The sequence below is a fragment of the Neopsephotus bourkii genome, unplaced genomic scaffold, assembly GCF_033783945.1.
Source record: "Neopsephotus bourkii isolate Nb327-2 ecotype Australia unplaced genomic scaffold, CSIRO-AGI_Nbou_v1 NB_1749, whole genome shotgun sequence".
Classification (NCBI taxonomy): Eukaryota; Metazoa; Chordata; class Aves; order Psittaciformes; family Psittacidae; genus Neopsephotus; species Neopsephotus bourkii.
The window spans coordinates 1,276,109-1,290,890 of record NW_026902223.1 but is presented as its reverse complement, the minus strand read 5'-3'; the positions used below and the strand labels follow the sequence as shown (position 1 = coordinate 1,290,890).

The 14,782-nt window shown below is 62.9% G+C and overlaps 1 protein-coding gene across 1 annotated transcript in view; it reads right to left on the bottom strand.

The window, feature by feature from the left end:
• Positions 1–720: 720 nt before the first annotated feature.
• SDK2 (sidekick cell adhesion molecule 2) overlaps positions 721–14,782 on the bottom strand; it is a 42,745-nt gene continuing 28,683 nt past the window's right edge. Inside the window, exons 12-45 of the mRNA XM_061376932.1 lie at positions 14,668–14,770; positions 14,307–14,483; positions 14,084–14,220; positions 13,780–13,927; positions 13,570–13,710; positions 13,309–13,490; positions 13,105–13,220; positions 11,528–11,723; positions 11,225–11,323; positions 10,729–10,920; positions 10,530–10,651; positions 10,350–10,459; positions 10,110–10,260; positions 9,776–10,013; positions 9,586–9,701; positions 9,313–9,502; positions 9,067–9,165; positions 8,641–8,835; positions 8,359–8,560; positions 7,594–7,697; positions 7,446–7,516; positions 7,197–7,332; positions 6,554–6,610; positions 6,202–6,303; positions 5,947–6,062; positions 5,341–5,527; positions 4,783–4,920; positions 4,545–4,706; positions 4,300–4,425; positions 3,853–4,017; positions 3,628–3,768; positions 2,825–2,963; positions 2,402–2,528; positions 721–1,506 (exon numbers count right to left, since the gene is read on the bottom strand). Of these exons, the coding sequence (XP_061232916.1) occupies positions 1,153–1,506; positions 2,402–2,528; positions 2,825–2,963; positions 3,628–3,768; positions 3,853–4,017; positions 4,300–4,425; positions 4,545–4,706; positions 4,783–4,920; positions 5,341–5,527; positions 5,947–6,062; positions 6,202–6,303; positions 6,554–6,610; positions 7,197–7,332; positions 7,446–7,516; positions 7,594–7,697; positions 8,359–8,560; positions 8,641–8,835; positions 9,067–9,165; positions 9,313–9,502; positions 9,586–9,701; positions 9,776–10,013; positions 10,110–10,260; positions 10,350–10,459; positions 10,530–10,651; positions 10,729–10,920; positions 11,225–11,323; positions 11,528–11,723; positions 13,105–13,220; positions 13,309–13,490; positions 13,570–13,710; positions 13,780–13,927; positions 14,084–14,220; positions 14,307–14,483; positions 14,668–14,770 (5,039 nt within the window). The 3' untranslated portion in view covers positions 721–1,152. The remainder of the gene's footprint in view (positions 1,507–2,401; positions 2,529–2,824; positions 2,964–3,627; positions 3,769–3,852; positions 4,018–4,299; positions 4,426–4,544; positions 4,707–4,782; positions 4,921–5,340; positions 5,528–5,946; positions 6,063–6,201; positions 6,304–6,553; positions 6,611–7,196; positions 7,333–7,445; positions 7,517–7,593; positions 7,698–8,358; positions 8,561–8,640; positions 8,836–9,066; positions 9,166–9,312; positions 9,503–9,585; positions 9,702–9,775; positions 10,014–10,109; positions 10,261–10,349; positions 10,460–10,529; positions 10,652–10,728; positions 10,921–11,224; positions 11,324–11,527; positions 11,724–13,104; positions 13,221–13,308; positions 13,491–13,569; positions 13,711–13,779; positions 13,928–14,083; positions 14,221–14,306; positions 14,484–14,667; positions 14,771–14,782) is intronic.

The following is a 14,782-nucleotide window of genomic DNA, read 5'->3' as shown; positions in this document are numbered from 1 at the left end:
TGAGGGAACCCAACCCCATCACCCGGATTTTCCTGCCAGACCTGAAGGGCAGAGCAGGCAGCGAGGGTGGAAACCACCCCAGGAGAAGCCTCCAGTGCTGGTGATGCCAAAAGCCCTCGGTGCACCCACCCACCTCCCTCCTTCCCCATCCCACCATTGGGTCACCCTTTCCCCTCCAGCCACAGACCCCAATGGGATGGAAACCTGCAGGGATACATCCATCACTGCTCCCCATGCTATTCTGAGCCAGATCCTGGCCCTGCACCTCTGCCTGGCTCCTTCCATGGTGCCACAGGGCTGACACAAGCCCAGGTAGGAGGGCAGGACAGACTGACACATCGCAGCAGGGTGACAGAGAAGTGAGAGCCGCTGATCCTCAGGCTGTTTATTGGCATCTCCCTCGGCTCAGCCTGGCTCAGCAGTAGGCACTGAGGGGGTTTGCTATGCAGAGACCACCAAAACAGCCCCAGACCCCCCTGGGCATCACCACCCATCGCATGTCCCTTGTGCTCCCTCAAACAAAACCCCATTGAAAGAGACCCCAAACCACCAGCAATGCGGGGCTGCTGCATCACCCCATCTGAGCCTCATCCGGGGTGCAAAATCGGGGGGGGTCATCAGCACCATGTGCACCCCAGCAGGGCGCTCCTGGGGTTCGCATCCTGGGCACCAAGGGAAGGAGGAAGCAGTTGTCCCCTGGGTTCCTCGTATGTGGGTGCCCCAAAGGCTTGGGGGTCCTGGGTTGGGGGTTCCATATCCAGAGGCTTTGAGTTGGGGTCTGTGTGTCACCACCGCTTGTCCCCATGTCCGGGGGGGACCACAAGCGGAGGGGCTGGGGTTTGGCACGGTGAGATCCCCAGCACCCCATAGGGACCCCAGCACTGCAGGTCCCGAGGGCGAAGTCCGGTGCAATCCTGCGAACGTTCCCAACCCTCCTTGGCTGAGCAATCCATAACACAGACGAAGGGATGGGTTCTGCTCCGGAGGGATGCAAACATCCCCCATGGCACCGAGCCCTGGGGCCCTTCGGCCTCTTCCTCTTCCTCCTCCTCGCTGCTTTATTCCTTAAGTTTGGGGGCTTTTCCTTTATTGTTTTCCCTTTTCTTTTAAGCTATATTCTCCTCTCTCCCGTGTTCTGCTTCTGTTTAACCATCAAACGAAGGAAGAAAACCCGGCGATGGGAGCTCTGGAGCCGGGGGCCAGGCTGCTGGGCGGGCGGTACAGGGTCCCAGGCTGGCTGGGGGGGTTACCGGGGGTCTGGGGGGTGGGAGTCCTGCTGGCTTTGGGTCGGAAGAGGCTGCCCTGCTGCGTGGAGCTGCTGTTGGGCAGGGCGGCGGGGTCGGGCTCGCCGGAGTCGCTCTCGGTGTAGCTGTAAGCCTGCGCCCGAGAGATGCCCTTCTGCTGCCGCCGCCACGAGTTGTAGTACGTGGGGTCGCTGATGTAGTGGTTCACAAAGGAGTGCGCTTTCTGGTGGCCGGGGTCCACCTCGTACTCGCTGTCACTGCCCTAAAGAAGGGGATAAGAGAATGAGAGCGGAGCGAGGGGCATCACCCCCACCGCCACCACCCCCAAACCGGCTCTTTGAGGGATGCTGGGGAGCGCATCCCTTGCGGCACCGCTGCGGTTGTTTCTGTGCTTTCTAAAGCGAACCAGAACGCGCACAAAAGGGCAATGGGGCCCCTCGGGGGGTCCCTGGGGCCGTGCTCCCCCCCCCTCCCCTCGCAGGCGGGAGGTGTTTTTGGGAGGCGCTGCCTTCCCGCTGGCTGTAATTGGATTCAGCCTCCTCCATGCGCACAAAGGGCCCATTGAGGGCGGTGGGGAAGCTGCCCCGCGCCAGCGCCCGCCGCTCTTCACAGCTCCTCAAAGAGCCACTCGAGCCCCGAGCCGGCAGCGAGGGGGGACCCCTGGGGCTGGGTACCCGGGGGCAGCGCTGGGGACCCCAAGGACTGGCCCTTGGGTTCAGCCTTGTCTTTGCACTCAGCACCCAGCATCCGGCCAGGGTGATGCTCCCATGGCCACAGATGCCCCTCGCTCCAGGATGAGACAACAGTGCCATTTTCCAGGGTTGCCACCAGTAACCGGGCAGCAGGACAGGCCCCAACCCCGCTGCCCTCCCATCCCCTGTCCTCAGCAGCCCTTGGTGCACCCCACGGTGCCACATCCCCAGCGCACAGCCCGGTGGCGGTGCCAGCTTTGCTTTGGCTCCGTGTCACGAAGCCACAGGGGATGCTGCTCCCTAAAGAAGCAGGAGGGCAGGACCGGCATTGCCTTTCCCAAGTGCACAGCAGGGTGTGCGTGGTGGGGGACAGAGAGCAGGGTTGATGGGCAGGGAGCGCTCCCAGCACTGTCCATCCCTTCCCTGTGTCCCTGTGTCCCACATCCCCATGTCCTGGGGGGGCACCTGAGAGTCGGACACCTCGGAGGGTTTCTCGGTCAGGCTGCTGCTCTCGGCAGGGATCAGGTCATTGTACTTGGTCACATCCTCATCCGAGTAGTGGAGGCTGCCGGGGCTGGGCCGTGGTGGGGACCTTGGGAACAGAGGGGTGCTCAGTGCGGGTCCCCACTTGGGGCTCTGCCACACAGGGATGAGCCCAGCCAATCCCTGGGACAGGCTCAGGGAGCATCCCTAAGCACATTCAGGTCCTCCAAAGAGCCTGTCCATAGGCCCTTAGGGATTCCCAGCTTCTCAGGCTGCTCCGCTGGTGCAGCGGCTTCAGCAGATGGCACTGGGCAGAATGGGGTCAATGCTGTGGGATGCCAGCCCCATTCCCATCCCACAATGGAGCAGGGATGAAAGGTCCCCCCCTGCCCATCGGCTTCCTACCGGGTGTAGATGCCGTTCTTGCGGCAGAAGGAGTTCTTGATGGAGAGGCGCCGGTTGTTGAGCTCCAGGGCTGGGAAGCTGCCCTCATCCAGGCTCACCATCTCCCCGTGGTTCAGGGCCGTCGCCTTGGAGCTGTTCCCTGGGGAAAGGGATGCTCAGGCTCCCCCAGAACCCTCCCCAAAGTGCGTGTGTGCGGGGGGACCTGGACCTGGAATGGCCCTGGTAGGGTTGTGCCAGCTCCGGTGTGGACAGAACACAGCCAAGCATCAGCGCTGCGGCCGTGCTGAGCCTGCTCTGGCCCCGTCGCCTCCAGCTCCCGGCTCTGTTTGCTTAATGGGAGGTCTGGATTTTCCCCACAATTTGAGCCTTGACACAGCTAAGAAAACAGAGGCGTGTTTGAGTAATCCCAGTGACCTCTGCCGAGCCCTCACTGGAGGCTGCGCTGCCTCCAGAGCCGGAGCCGCAGCAGGACAAGCCACTGTTTCATCCTGAGCTCCCGGCCCCCTCCAGGAAACCCAAACCATCTTTATCGGGTGTCACAGGAGGAGCTGAGCCCTGAGGCAGGATCCCATCGTCCCACTCACCCCAAAGGCAGGCAGGGAGGCTTCGGTGGGGTCACAGAATCACAATATGGTTTGTGTTGGAAGGGACCTTAAAGCTCATCCAGCCCCAACCCCTGCCACGGGCAGGGACACCTTCCCCTAAAGCAAGATGCTCCAAGCCCCTGTGCCCAACCTGGCCTTGGGTCAGGGCTCTGCACCCCGGAGGGTCCCATTCACCATTCACCACCCTCCAGTGCTCACCTGAGTCTGACTTCTTGGAGTACTTCTTGCTCTGCCCGCGGATGATGAGCACGAAGACAAGCAGGAGGATGAAGATGAGCCCCACGAGGGCGATGACCACCAGGAACCACCACTCCTCATAGAACGGGTTGGCTTTCTGGGCTGGGGCACAGCAGGGAGGATCAGAGGGGGATGAGCATGGGGGGGGCAATGGATGGGGACACCCTCATGCTGGCCACTGGCTACCTGACACAGAGGGGGAAGGCGTGCTGGGGGTCCCGTAGCCGTAGTCGTTCACAGCAATGACACGGAAGTCGTAGCTGACCCCCTGCTTGAGGATGTCCATGCTGAAGGTGTAGGAGGTCACCTCCTTGGGGATGTCTTTGATGAGGATGTCCCAGAGCCCCTCGTCTGGAAGAGAGAGGGAGCTTAGGAGAGATGGGGCTGGGGGAGCAGCAGGACCCCTGTACCAATGACAGCAGCAGCATCAATGAGTGCTGCTCCACTGCCCACCAGCCCCTTTCCATCACCCCAGCAGCATGGTCCTCATGGACCAGCACACGGCTCACTCCCCAGCCACCCATGTCCTAATCCCAACCCGTGCTGTTGGGTGGCCTGGGAGAGCTCAGCGCTCCCTGCCTCAGTTTCCCTTTCTCCAAGGTGGGGATAGAAGGCAGAGCAGTGCTGCAGTACCTGAAGGCCGGGCTTCGATGACGTATCTGGTGATGGGCCCTTGGCCGGGGTCCCCGCTGGACCAGTGGATGGTGATGGCTGAGCCATAGCGGGAGATGAAGGGCTCGCCAGGGGGACCAGGGGCACCTGGGGACCAAAGCAGAGCTGGAGGCACGCGGGTACAAACTGCACACATCATGCCAGCCCCAGTGGGGCTGGTCCCCATCGCATCACCCCATCACAGCATCCCACACACCCCCCCATACCTTCCCCAGGCCCTGTGGTGATGTTTGCCTCAACATCTGGCCCATAGGCAAAGGTTTTGGCCCGGATTCGGAACTGGTACGTGACGCCCTCGGCCAGGTCCTTCACCTTCATCCACAGCGGGCTGTTCCCCTTCACGTCCACCGTCACGATCTTACTGATGCCTGCAGGGATGGAGGCTGAGCCGGGTCCTTGCCAGAGCCCGCCCGGCTCCCCCCAGCACCCCGGCCGTGCCCTCACCATCCACGGGCATGCAGGGCTCATAGACCAGGCGGTACCCCTCGAGGATGCCGTTGGGCAGCAGCGGTGGCTCCCAGGACACGTTCACTGATGTGGTGGTCAGCTCACTGAACCGGATGGATCCTGGGGCGCTGGGGGCTATAGGAGGAGATGGGAGTGGATGGGGCCAGCTCAGTGCTTCCGTTGGGCATTCCCAGCATGAATCCAGCCCTTTTCCCTGTCTCCACCTTAATGAGGCTAGGGCACTTGTTATCACCATCTCACCCCACCCCAATGCCTCTCCCCTGTGTTGTGCTGGGGATGGAATCAAAGACCCTGCCAGGCTACCATGCATGGCTCAGGGGATGAGTGTGCTCATCTGACTTGAGACCTTCATCTCCATGGGTCCCCAGGACACAAACCCTCTGGGGTACCTGATGGGAGATACCTTGGGAGCAGGAGCCGGGGTACAGCTGGGATGCAGGGGCATCAACTGAGCACCCCTGGAAGCTGGACCCATGGAGATAAGGGGTAGGACCGCGAGGGGCCGGAGGGGGGGAGCGGTGCCGCGGGCCCCACCTGCCTGCTGCGTGCGCCCCTTCACCGGGGCGCTGCGGGGCCCGTCTCCCGCGGCGTTGAAGGCGGCGACGCTGACCCAGTACGAGGTGAACCCCGTCAGGTTCTTCAGCTTCACCCCGCGCTCCGGCAGGAAAAGCGTCTTCACCCGCTCGCTCCCGTTCTGGCGCTGCGCCTCCCAGAAGTGGATCTGCGGGACGGGAGCCGGGTGAGGCAGGGATCCAGCATCCGCGCTGTGAGGGTGCTGAGGCACAGGGTGCCCGGAGAAGCTGTGGCTGCCCCATCCCTGGCAGTGCTCAAGGCCAGGTTGGACACAGGGGCTTGGAGCAAGCTGCTCCAGTGGAGCACGGAGCTGAGCATCCCCGCTGCATCCCAGCGGCATCCCAGGACCGAGGGCGCCACCTGCCGCCCTGCGGCCGCCTCGCACCGGGATGGGACTCCCGATGTCTCCCCGCACTCCCAGTAGCACCCAGAGCACCCAAAACACGCCCAGATCCACCCATACACACACACAGAGCATCCCTCAGGGCAGCTCAGCACCCACCGATGACACCCAGCATCCCGCAGGATCCCGGCACCCCCCCCGTGTTCCCGGCTCAGCGGCGGTACCTTGTACCCTTGGATGTCCCCGTTCTGGCTCTCCACGGGTGGTGGCTCCCAGGTCACATCCAGCTGCGTGGCCGTGGCCGCCTGCACAGCCACGTTCCGCGGTGCAGCAGTGGGCACTGTGCCGAGGGAGGGGACAGCCTCACATCCCTGCAGCACCAGGGATGGGGAAGCCCCCCCTTGCCCTGATGCTGGGGGCATCCCTTGGCCTGGCACACGCATGGGAGCATGGGGGACCCCGCTGTGCTATGGACTCACCCGCTTCACCCACAAACACCTCCTGGGGGGGACTGGGGGGCCCCTCGCCCACCGCGTTGTACACGCTCATGCGGATCTCGTAGCGCCGGTGCTTGCTCAGGTCTGTGGGGGAAAGGGGTGAGCGGGGTCCCCGCTGCTGTGGGGAGGTCCTGAGACCCCCAGGGGACCGAGCAGCTCCCCCCGTTGCTGGGTATAAAGGGAGCGTCTCCAAGGAGCAACAGGAGAGGAAGGCAGAGGTGTCCCTGGGCACAGGCACTAGGCTCACCCTGCAGCACAGGCAGGCAGAGGGGACACACACACAGTGGGGGACATGCAGGGGATGGCACGGAGGGCACTGGGAGCAGTGACTTACTGTCCAGCTCGTACTGGGTGAGGGACACCTCGCTGAGGTTGTGCACGGCGTAGACGGCTGGGAGCCATGGGGCAGGGAGAGCAGCAGCCGGTTAGTGCCATGGCACGGGTGGGATCCCACCTCCGAGCACCCACCCCTGCACTGCTGCCCACCCCTGAAAGGGCCCTGGGCACCCTCGGGTGCCAACGGGGCTGTCACAGCACCAAGGAGTCCCTGAGTGGGTCTGGGCATCAAGATCTCCATGGGGAGCAATGGAGGGTGATGGAGGGGACATGATCCTGTGTTGGGCTCTGCCCTTGTCGCTCATGTCCCTGCTGCCCCTGGACTGGACCCTGTTCCTGTTGGGGTCTGAGGAGAGCAGCACACCCCGACACACACAACAGGACATCACCCCCATGTTAAGCAGACACACAGACACCTGCACTACAGGGACATGGAGCTGAGCACAGCGGGATGGAGCTGCTGACATCGGACAGGCACATCGGTGACCGCAGACCTAGCAGCATGAGCGGGCGCTACCCAACCCAACCGGGCTGGTACCCAGGAGAGGCCACAGAGCACGGGATGCTCCGTCCCGCACCCACCACCACCGGGTCACCCCCAGCCCCACATCCCCAGGCGCGGTGGGGCCGGCAGCACTCACGGGTGAGCTGTGCCCATGTGGCACCGGGGCTGCCGATGCCGCGCAGGGAGCCGCCGCGCAGGCCGTCAGGCACCAGCTCGCGGTACCGCAGGCGGAAACCCAGCAGGATCCCATTGATCTTGTCCTCGGCTGGGGGCTGCGTGGGGAGGACAATGAGGGGGACAATGAGGGGGACAATGAGGGGGACAATGATGCTGCTGCCATGGGGCCGGTGGCCCATCTGTGGCACCAGAGGGGACAGGGCAGTACCTGCCAGCGGATGAGCACGGATGTGGTGGTGTGCGGGGTGACGGAGAGGATGGTGGGGGCTTCCTCAGGGGCTGTGGGAGAGAAGGGGGTGATGAGGCCCCAGGGAAGGGGGGGATCCCCCTGTCCCCCTGCCCCAGGAGGTGCTGACCCGCCTGCAGGGTGGTGAGCGACTCCGACTCCTCGCTGTACTCGCTGTCCCCGATGTCATTTGTGGCCTTCACTCGGAACTTGTAGGAGGTGAAGGGCTTCAGCCTGTGTGGGAACAGTGAAGCCAGTGGGCGACCCCATCAACTGCCCTTCATAGGATCATAGAAGGGTTTGGGTTGGAAAGGGCTTTCAGATCACCCAAATCCACCATCTCCCCATCACCCTTCATCACCCCCATCAGCCTCCATCTCTCCTATCTCCCCATCACCCTCCCTGTCTCCCACCTTCCCATTAACCCATATCTCCCCATCACCCTCCATCTCTCCTATCTCCCCATCACCCTCCCTGTCTCCCACCTCCCCATCACCCTCCATCATCCCTCATCACCCTCCATCACCCCCAATCACCCCCATCTCCCCATCACCATTCATCATCCCCCATCATCCCTATCTCCCCATCACCTTCCATCACCCTCCATCACCCCCACCTCCCCATCACCCTCCATCACCCCCACCTCCCCATCGCTCTCCATCATCCCTATCTCCCCATCACCCTTCATCATCCCCCATCAACTCCATCGCTCCTATCTCCCCATCACCCTCCATGTCTTCCACCTCCCCATCACACTCCGTCATCCCTATCTCCCTATCATCCTTCATCACCCCCATCACCCTCCATCACCCCCCATTTCCCCATCACCCCCACCTCCCCATCACCCTCCATCATCCCTCATCACCATCCATCACCCCCATCACCCCCATCTCACCTATCCACGACGAAGGCGGTGGCGTTGCGGCCGGCAGGGGCAGGGTGCAGAGCCCAGTCCCCATGGGGCAGCTCTCGGCTCTGCACCGTGTAGAACCGGACAGGGGAGAGCCCATCGCTGCCCGGCTGCCAGGACAGCAGCACGCTGCGGGCACGCACCTCCTCCTGCTGCGCCAGCGGCTTCCCGGGGGGCTGCGGGCGGGCTGCGGGAGGCGAGGGGCTGGGGGCGCTGCGGGCACCCCATGGGCACAGCCCCATAGCCCGGACCCCCCTGCCCCGTTACCTCTCTTCTCCGTGGTCACCACCAGGGCTTCGGCCGCCTCACCCCAGCCCTTGCGGGTCTGCGCCGTGATGCGGAACAGGTAGGTGGCCTCGGGCTGGAGACCGGTGGCTGTGTACTGCCGGGCACTGGGCTCCAGCACCTCCATGGCGGCAGCACTGGGCGCAGTGGTGTTGAGGCTATGGGAGACCTGGTACCCTGTGGGGAGGGAGCGGTACGGGGGGCGCTGGTGGAGGGGACACCGACCTGGGGTCCCCCCCGTGCACGGCTCCCTCCTGCATCCCTGCCCATGCGCTGCCCAGCAGTGAGGGGTTTGGCTCACACGCAAACACCAGCCCTGGGGTCCGAGATGCTCAGGGGATGCAGGGAGCTGGGCTCTGCCTCCCCATGCGGATCCCTGCACCCCAACAGGGGTGGCTCCCCACCTACCCAGGATGATGCCGTTGGGCTCCGCAGGAGGCTGCCAGATGAGCCGCACCAAGGTGGTCCTCACTTCGGGGAAGAGGATCCCCACGGGGGGCCCGGGCACTGGAGGGGAGAGATGGGGTTCACCAGGGAGTATGGAGGAATAGGGGGAAATCACACCAGGAATGGGATGGGAAGGTCTTAGGCAACATGGGGACCCCCAGCACCCCATTTGGGGATCTCTCCCCCCTCCAAGATGCTGCCACCCACCATCATCCAGTGTCCGCTCGAGGACAGGGGGCCGGCTGGGTGCTCCATCACCGATCCTGGTGAAGGCCAGCACACGGATCTCATAGAGCCTGTACTTGCCCAGCCCGGTCAGCTGGGCGCTGCGGGAGGCATTGCCCTCTGCCAGCCAGAACCGGGCACGTGAGTCCGAGTCCTTCTCCTTGTACATCACCTGCAACAGACCCGTGTGCCACGGCCAGCCCCGGGATGGAGCCGGCATCATCGCCTGGAGGTGGCACAATGGCAGCAGCTCACCTTGTAGCCAAGGATGTGGCCGTTGCAGTCTGCCTCAGGGATGTCGCTCCATCGGACCAGCATGCTGCTGGAGGAGGTGGCCACCACCGACACGTTGCTGGGGCCGGAGGAGGGCACTGAAGAGGTGAGAAAAGTCAATGGTAGGTCTGGCTGGGGTGGGTGCCCGGTGCCATGGGGCGGGCAGTGGTACCTGACTCCCGGGTGCGTCCCACCACCGCGTGGCTCCATGGCCCTGATCCGATGGCGTTGAACGCTTGGACCTGTACCCGGTACTCGGTCCACTCCTCCAGGTCCTCAATGGTGTACTCCCGCTCCACACGGTCATGGATGGTGTGCAACGCCGGCTGCCCTCTCCCGTCCAAGCGCGTGTACCGGATCCTGTAGCCCACTGAGTCCGGATTCCCGTTGTACTCCTGCTCCAGGAGGGGCTGGAGCCATCCGGCAGAGACGGCACCATCAGTGATGCTGTCCCACAGCCCCTGTGAGCCCCTTGCCCATGGACGTGAGCCACGGTCCCCCCTCACCATCCAGCGCAGCCACAGGCTGGTCTCACTGGCTGTCCTCAGGGTTACGTTGGCGGGTGCCATGTCTGGGGGGGCCTGCAGGGTCTGGATCCTCCGGGAGGGCAGACTGGGGGGGCTGGTGCCCACGATGTTCACCTGCCGCATGCGGAAACTGAGGGAGGAGAATGGGGGGGTCATGGAAGGGGACAAGGGGGCTCCGTTCCCTTGGGAGGGCACCGCAGCATCGCCCTGGCCACTCGCCTGTAGTAGGTGTAGGGCTTCAGGTTGGGCACCTCCATGGAGCGGGCATTGGGCTCATTTGCCAGCTGGTGGATGAGCCCCCACTCTTCAGCATCACCGCTCTGGCCTGCCTATGGGATGGGAATGGGGTGAGCTGCCCCCCCCAGCACCCCGTTATCCCCCCCTTGAGCTGCCCCATACCTGTGCCTCCACCTGCCAGCGGGAGATGGAGGTTTTGCCATCGTAGCCTGGGCGAAACTGGAGGGTGACGGAGCGGGGCCCAATGTTGGAGATGCCCAGGTTGGTGGGGGCACCGGGGAGCTCTGCAGGGACAGGGCAGGGTGGGTGGCACCGGCCGCTTGCCCCCAGCACATTGGCATCCCCGCGGTGCCACACTCACCTGGAGGCACCCCTGAGGAGATGGTGGAGGAGGAGAGCTGGCCCTGGCCCTTGGAGGTCATGGCAGCCACCTCGATGGTGTAGGTGGTGAGGGCGGTGAGGCCGGTGACGCGGTACTCCAGGGTGACGTTGGGCAGGTAATGGGTCACCCGCGTGTTGGTGCGGTTGTATTCCTCCCAGGAGATCCGGTAGCCTGGAATGCACCCTGTGCTGTCAGCCCCCAGCACTGCCCACCCCATGGAGCTGAGTGGGACCAGGGGGAGATGCTATAGGGTGGGAAGGGGAGCAGGGGATGATGCTATGGAGCAGGAAGGGGAGCAGGGGATGATGCTGTGGAGCAGGAAGGGGAGCAGGGGATGATGCTGTGGAGCAGGAAGGGGAGCAGGGGATGATGCTGTGGAGCAGGAAGGGGAGCAGGGGATGATGCTGTGGAGCAGGAAGGGGAGCAGGGGATGATGCTGTGGAGCAGGAAGGGGACCGATGCAGGAGCTGGGTACCTGTGAGGATGCCGTTCTTCTCCAGTGGCTCCTGCCAGCTGACCTTCAGGGATGTGTCCAGGATGTCACTGAAGCTGAGATGTCCCACGGGGCCAGGCACTGCCCAAAGACCCCCAGGCTCAGCACACAGCACCCACAGGACACCCACAAGCAGCACGCATGGAGGGGATTCCCCTTCTCCCCTTGAACAGGGCTTCCTGGGACTCAACAGCATCCCATTCCACACCCCCATGGGCATCCCCAGTGGGACTACATCCCCCCTTCCCCAAGTGCATCCCATGGGAACACGGAGCCTCCCCGTACCGTCCTCGTGGGTGCACACCAGCTGGGGGGGGCTGCGTGGGCCGTCCCCCGGCGTGGTGAAGCACAGCACCGAGGTGAAGTACTCGGCAAACTTCCGCAGCCCCGACACGTATCCCACGTGGATGCTGTCCTGGAAGTTGGGCCGCACCGTCACCACCGTCGCCTCCTCCTCGTGCTCCGGCTCCCAGGCGATGAGCTGCAGGAAGAGGGAATTGGGATGATGAGGCGGGTACCACCAGTTGGGACGATGATGTGGGTACCACCAGTTGGGATGGAGCGGGTACCACCAGTTGGGATGGTGCGGGTACCACCAGCTGGGATGGTGCGGGTACCACCAGTTGGGACGATGATGTGGGTACCACCAGTTGGGATGGTGCGGGTACCACCAGCTGGGATGGAGCGGGTACCACCATGGGATGGGCGGGTACCACCAGTGGGAGATGATGCGGGTACCACCAGCTGGGATGATGCGGGTACCACCAGTTGGGACGATGATGTGGGTACCACCAGTTGGGATGGTGCGGGTACCACCAGCTGGGATGGAGCGGGTACCACCAGCTGGGATGGAGCGGGTACCACCAGCTGGGACGATGATGTGGGTACCACCAGTTGGGATGATGCGGGTACCACCAGCTGGGACGATGATGCGGGTACCACCAGCTGGGATGGTGCGGGTACCACCAGTTGGGACGATGATGTGGGTACCACCAGCTGGGATGATGCGGGTACCACCAGTTGGGACGATGATGTGGGTACCACCAGCTGGGATGATGCGGGTACCACCAGTTGGGATGGTGCGGGTACCACCAGGTGGGACGATGGTGCGGGTACCACCAGCTGGGACGATGGTGCGGGTACCACCAGTTGGGACGATGATGTGGGTACCACCAGCTGGGATGATGATGCCAGGTACCAGCATCCCACCACACACATCAGCACCACAAACACCATCCTCTGCACATCTCCGGCCTCTTCTTATTTATTCAGAGTTGATTAAATATCAATTAAGGGTGCAGGGAACACTTGATGCTGTTAATGGTGCGTGTTTACCCCTCCGAGCCGATGCGGAGTGTGTGCTGTGATTAACTCCCATTGATAACAGAGTGTAATCGCCTGTGTTTAGGAGGGATGTTTGGGCATTTAATTGCCATTGTGCGAGATAGCCTATAGCTACTTAATTAAATACTAATTAGCCCCTAAAAAATACTAATCAAAAATACTAAGTGGCATTTAATAAGAATGTTAAATATCTGCCTTGCTCCGGTTATCGCATCCAGCGGCAATTAAATTCCTGAACTTCTTTTGAGTGGATTAAGAAATAAGTTTAATGTTTTTAATTCAATTTCATTAATGTAAATTTGAATTAATTGCAAATTTGGAATTAATTAAAGAGCAGGGGAGCCTCTGAGCCCAAGCAAGTGTTAAATATCATCAGTAAATACTATTTTAACTGTCAGGCTGGAACCAGTTGAAGTCGGGGGGGGGGTTAAGGGGGAGCTGAGCCAGTTTGTGAAGGTTGGATGGGGAATTCCCAACCCTCCCTGGTTTTAGGGATACCCTCAGGAATCACCTCTCACCTTGTACCCCTGGTTGATGCCATTGATGAACTGGGGGCTGGGGGGGTTCCAGGTGAAGCGGATGGTGGTGGAGTTGGTGGCCTCGGTCTGCACGTTCCCCGGCGGCACCGTGGGCACTGCAGGGATGGAGGCAGGGTTTGCAGCATCCATCACCCCCATGGCACATCCCGCTGCCAACAGGGTGAACGCCGAGGCCGTGCCTACCTCCCTGCAGCGTCCACTCGGTCACCTTCATGCTGTAGACCCCCAGGCCGGCGCTGTTGTACGCCGCCACCTCGATCTCGTAGTTGGTCCAGATGATGAGGTCCTCCAGGAGCAGGTTGTTGACCTCAGCGTTGGTGATGTTCTTGAACTGGTAGCCCACGGGCAGCCCGGCCAGGCAGTACCTGGGGACCAGAGGCTGTCAGAGCTGCCGGTGTCCCCACCAGCACCCTGGGCTGCCAGGGATGCGATGCCCCTGCTCACCGGATGATGTAGCCCTTGAGGACACCGTTCTGGTGGCTCTCAGGGGGTGGCTGCCACTGGATCATGATGGACTGGTTGGTGCGCCCGCTGGCAATGACATTCTGGGGGGGTGCAGAGGGGGGCTCCTCGGGCAGGGACACCCTATGGGGGTCAAGGCAGGGATAAGCACCCATTGCACCAGCCCCCCCCAGACCCCAAGGCACCACTCACCTCTCTGTGTCCTTGCTGAACTGGCCCCTGCCCACATCATTCACAGCACAGAGGCGGAACTGATAGGAGCGAGCGGGGACCAAGCCCCGCACGGCCACCGATGTCACCTCGGGGTCCACGCTAGCCAGCAGCACGGTCCAGGGGGCATCTGCAGGGGGGAAAGGGGGAAGCAGAGTGGAGGATGCAGGATGCTGGGGTTCCCCAAGCTCCACGCAGCATCCCCTGCCCACCACCCCCAGGTGATGCTGGAGCTCAGGCTTTGCCCAGTGCCAGCCTAGCCAGGGAGGTGGGAGCAGCCCCTTACTGTTCTCAGAGACCTCCACGATGTAGCGGAGCAGGGGGCTGTTGCCATCGAAGGGTTTGGCCCAGGTGAGGTTGATGGCTCGTTTCTCCAAGGGGCTGAGCATGGCCACGGGGCTCTCGGGAGCATGGGGGAGCTGCCTGGACAGGGGGTGAGGGATGGGGTGGTGATGGAGAGGGCACAGACTGGGGTGTGGGATGCTGAGGGGATGGGGGGGGGGTCTCACCGGACACGGAGGTGGGCGCTGCGTGAGTCGTTGCCCCCGGCTGACACCACCTTGCAGGTGTACGTGCCGATGTCACCCGACCAGGTCTGGGAGATGTGGAGGGTGCCCATCTCGTCCAGGCGCACCCTGGGGCCGCTCTCCGTGCTCAGCGGTGCCCCGTCCTTCTCCCAGAGGAACCTGTGCAGGGAGGGGGGGGACACAACACCAGGGGTGTTGGGGACCAGGGGGGTCCCAGCACAGTGCATAGGGCACCAGGTGGCACTGCAGGATCACCGGCACAGGGCTGGGGATGGCACCCACCACCCGCCCGCACCCTGGGGGTGCCTGCGCCTCCCAACCCTCCCATCCCCATCACACGCACCTCACATCCACACTGGGGTCGTGGGTGACCCCACAGCTCATGACAGCCTTGGTCCCCTTGATGACGCTCTGGTCCTGCGGTGGGTCGGTGATGCGAGTCCTTGCTGTGGGGGGAG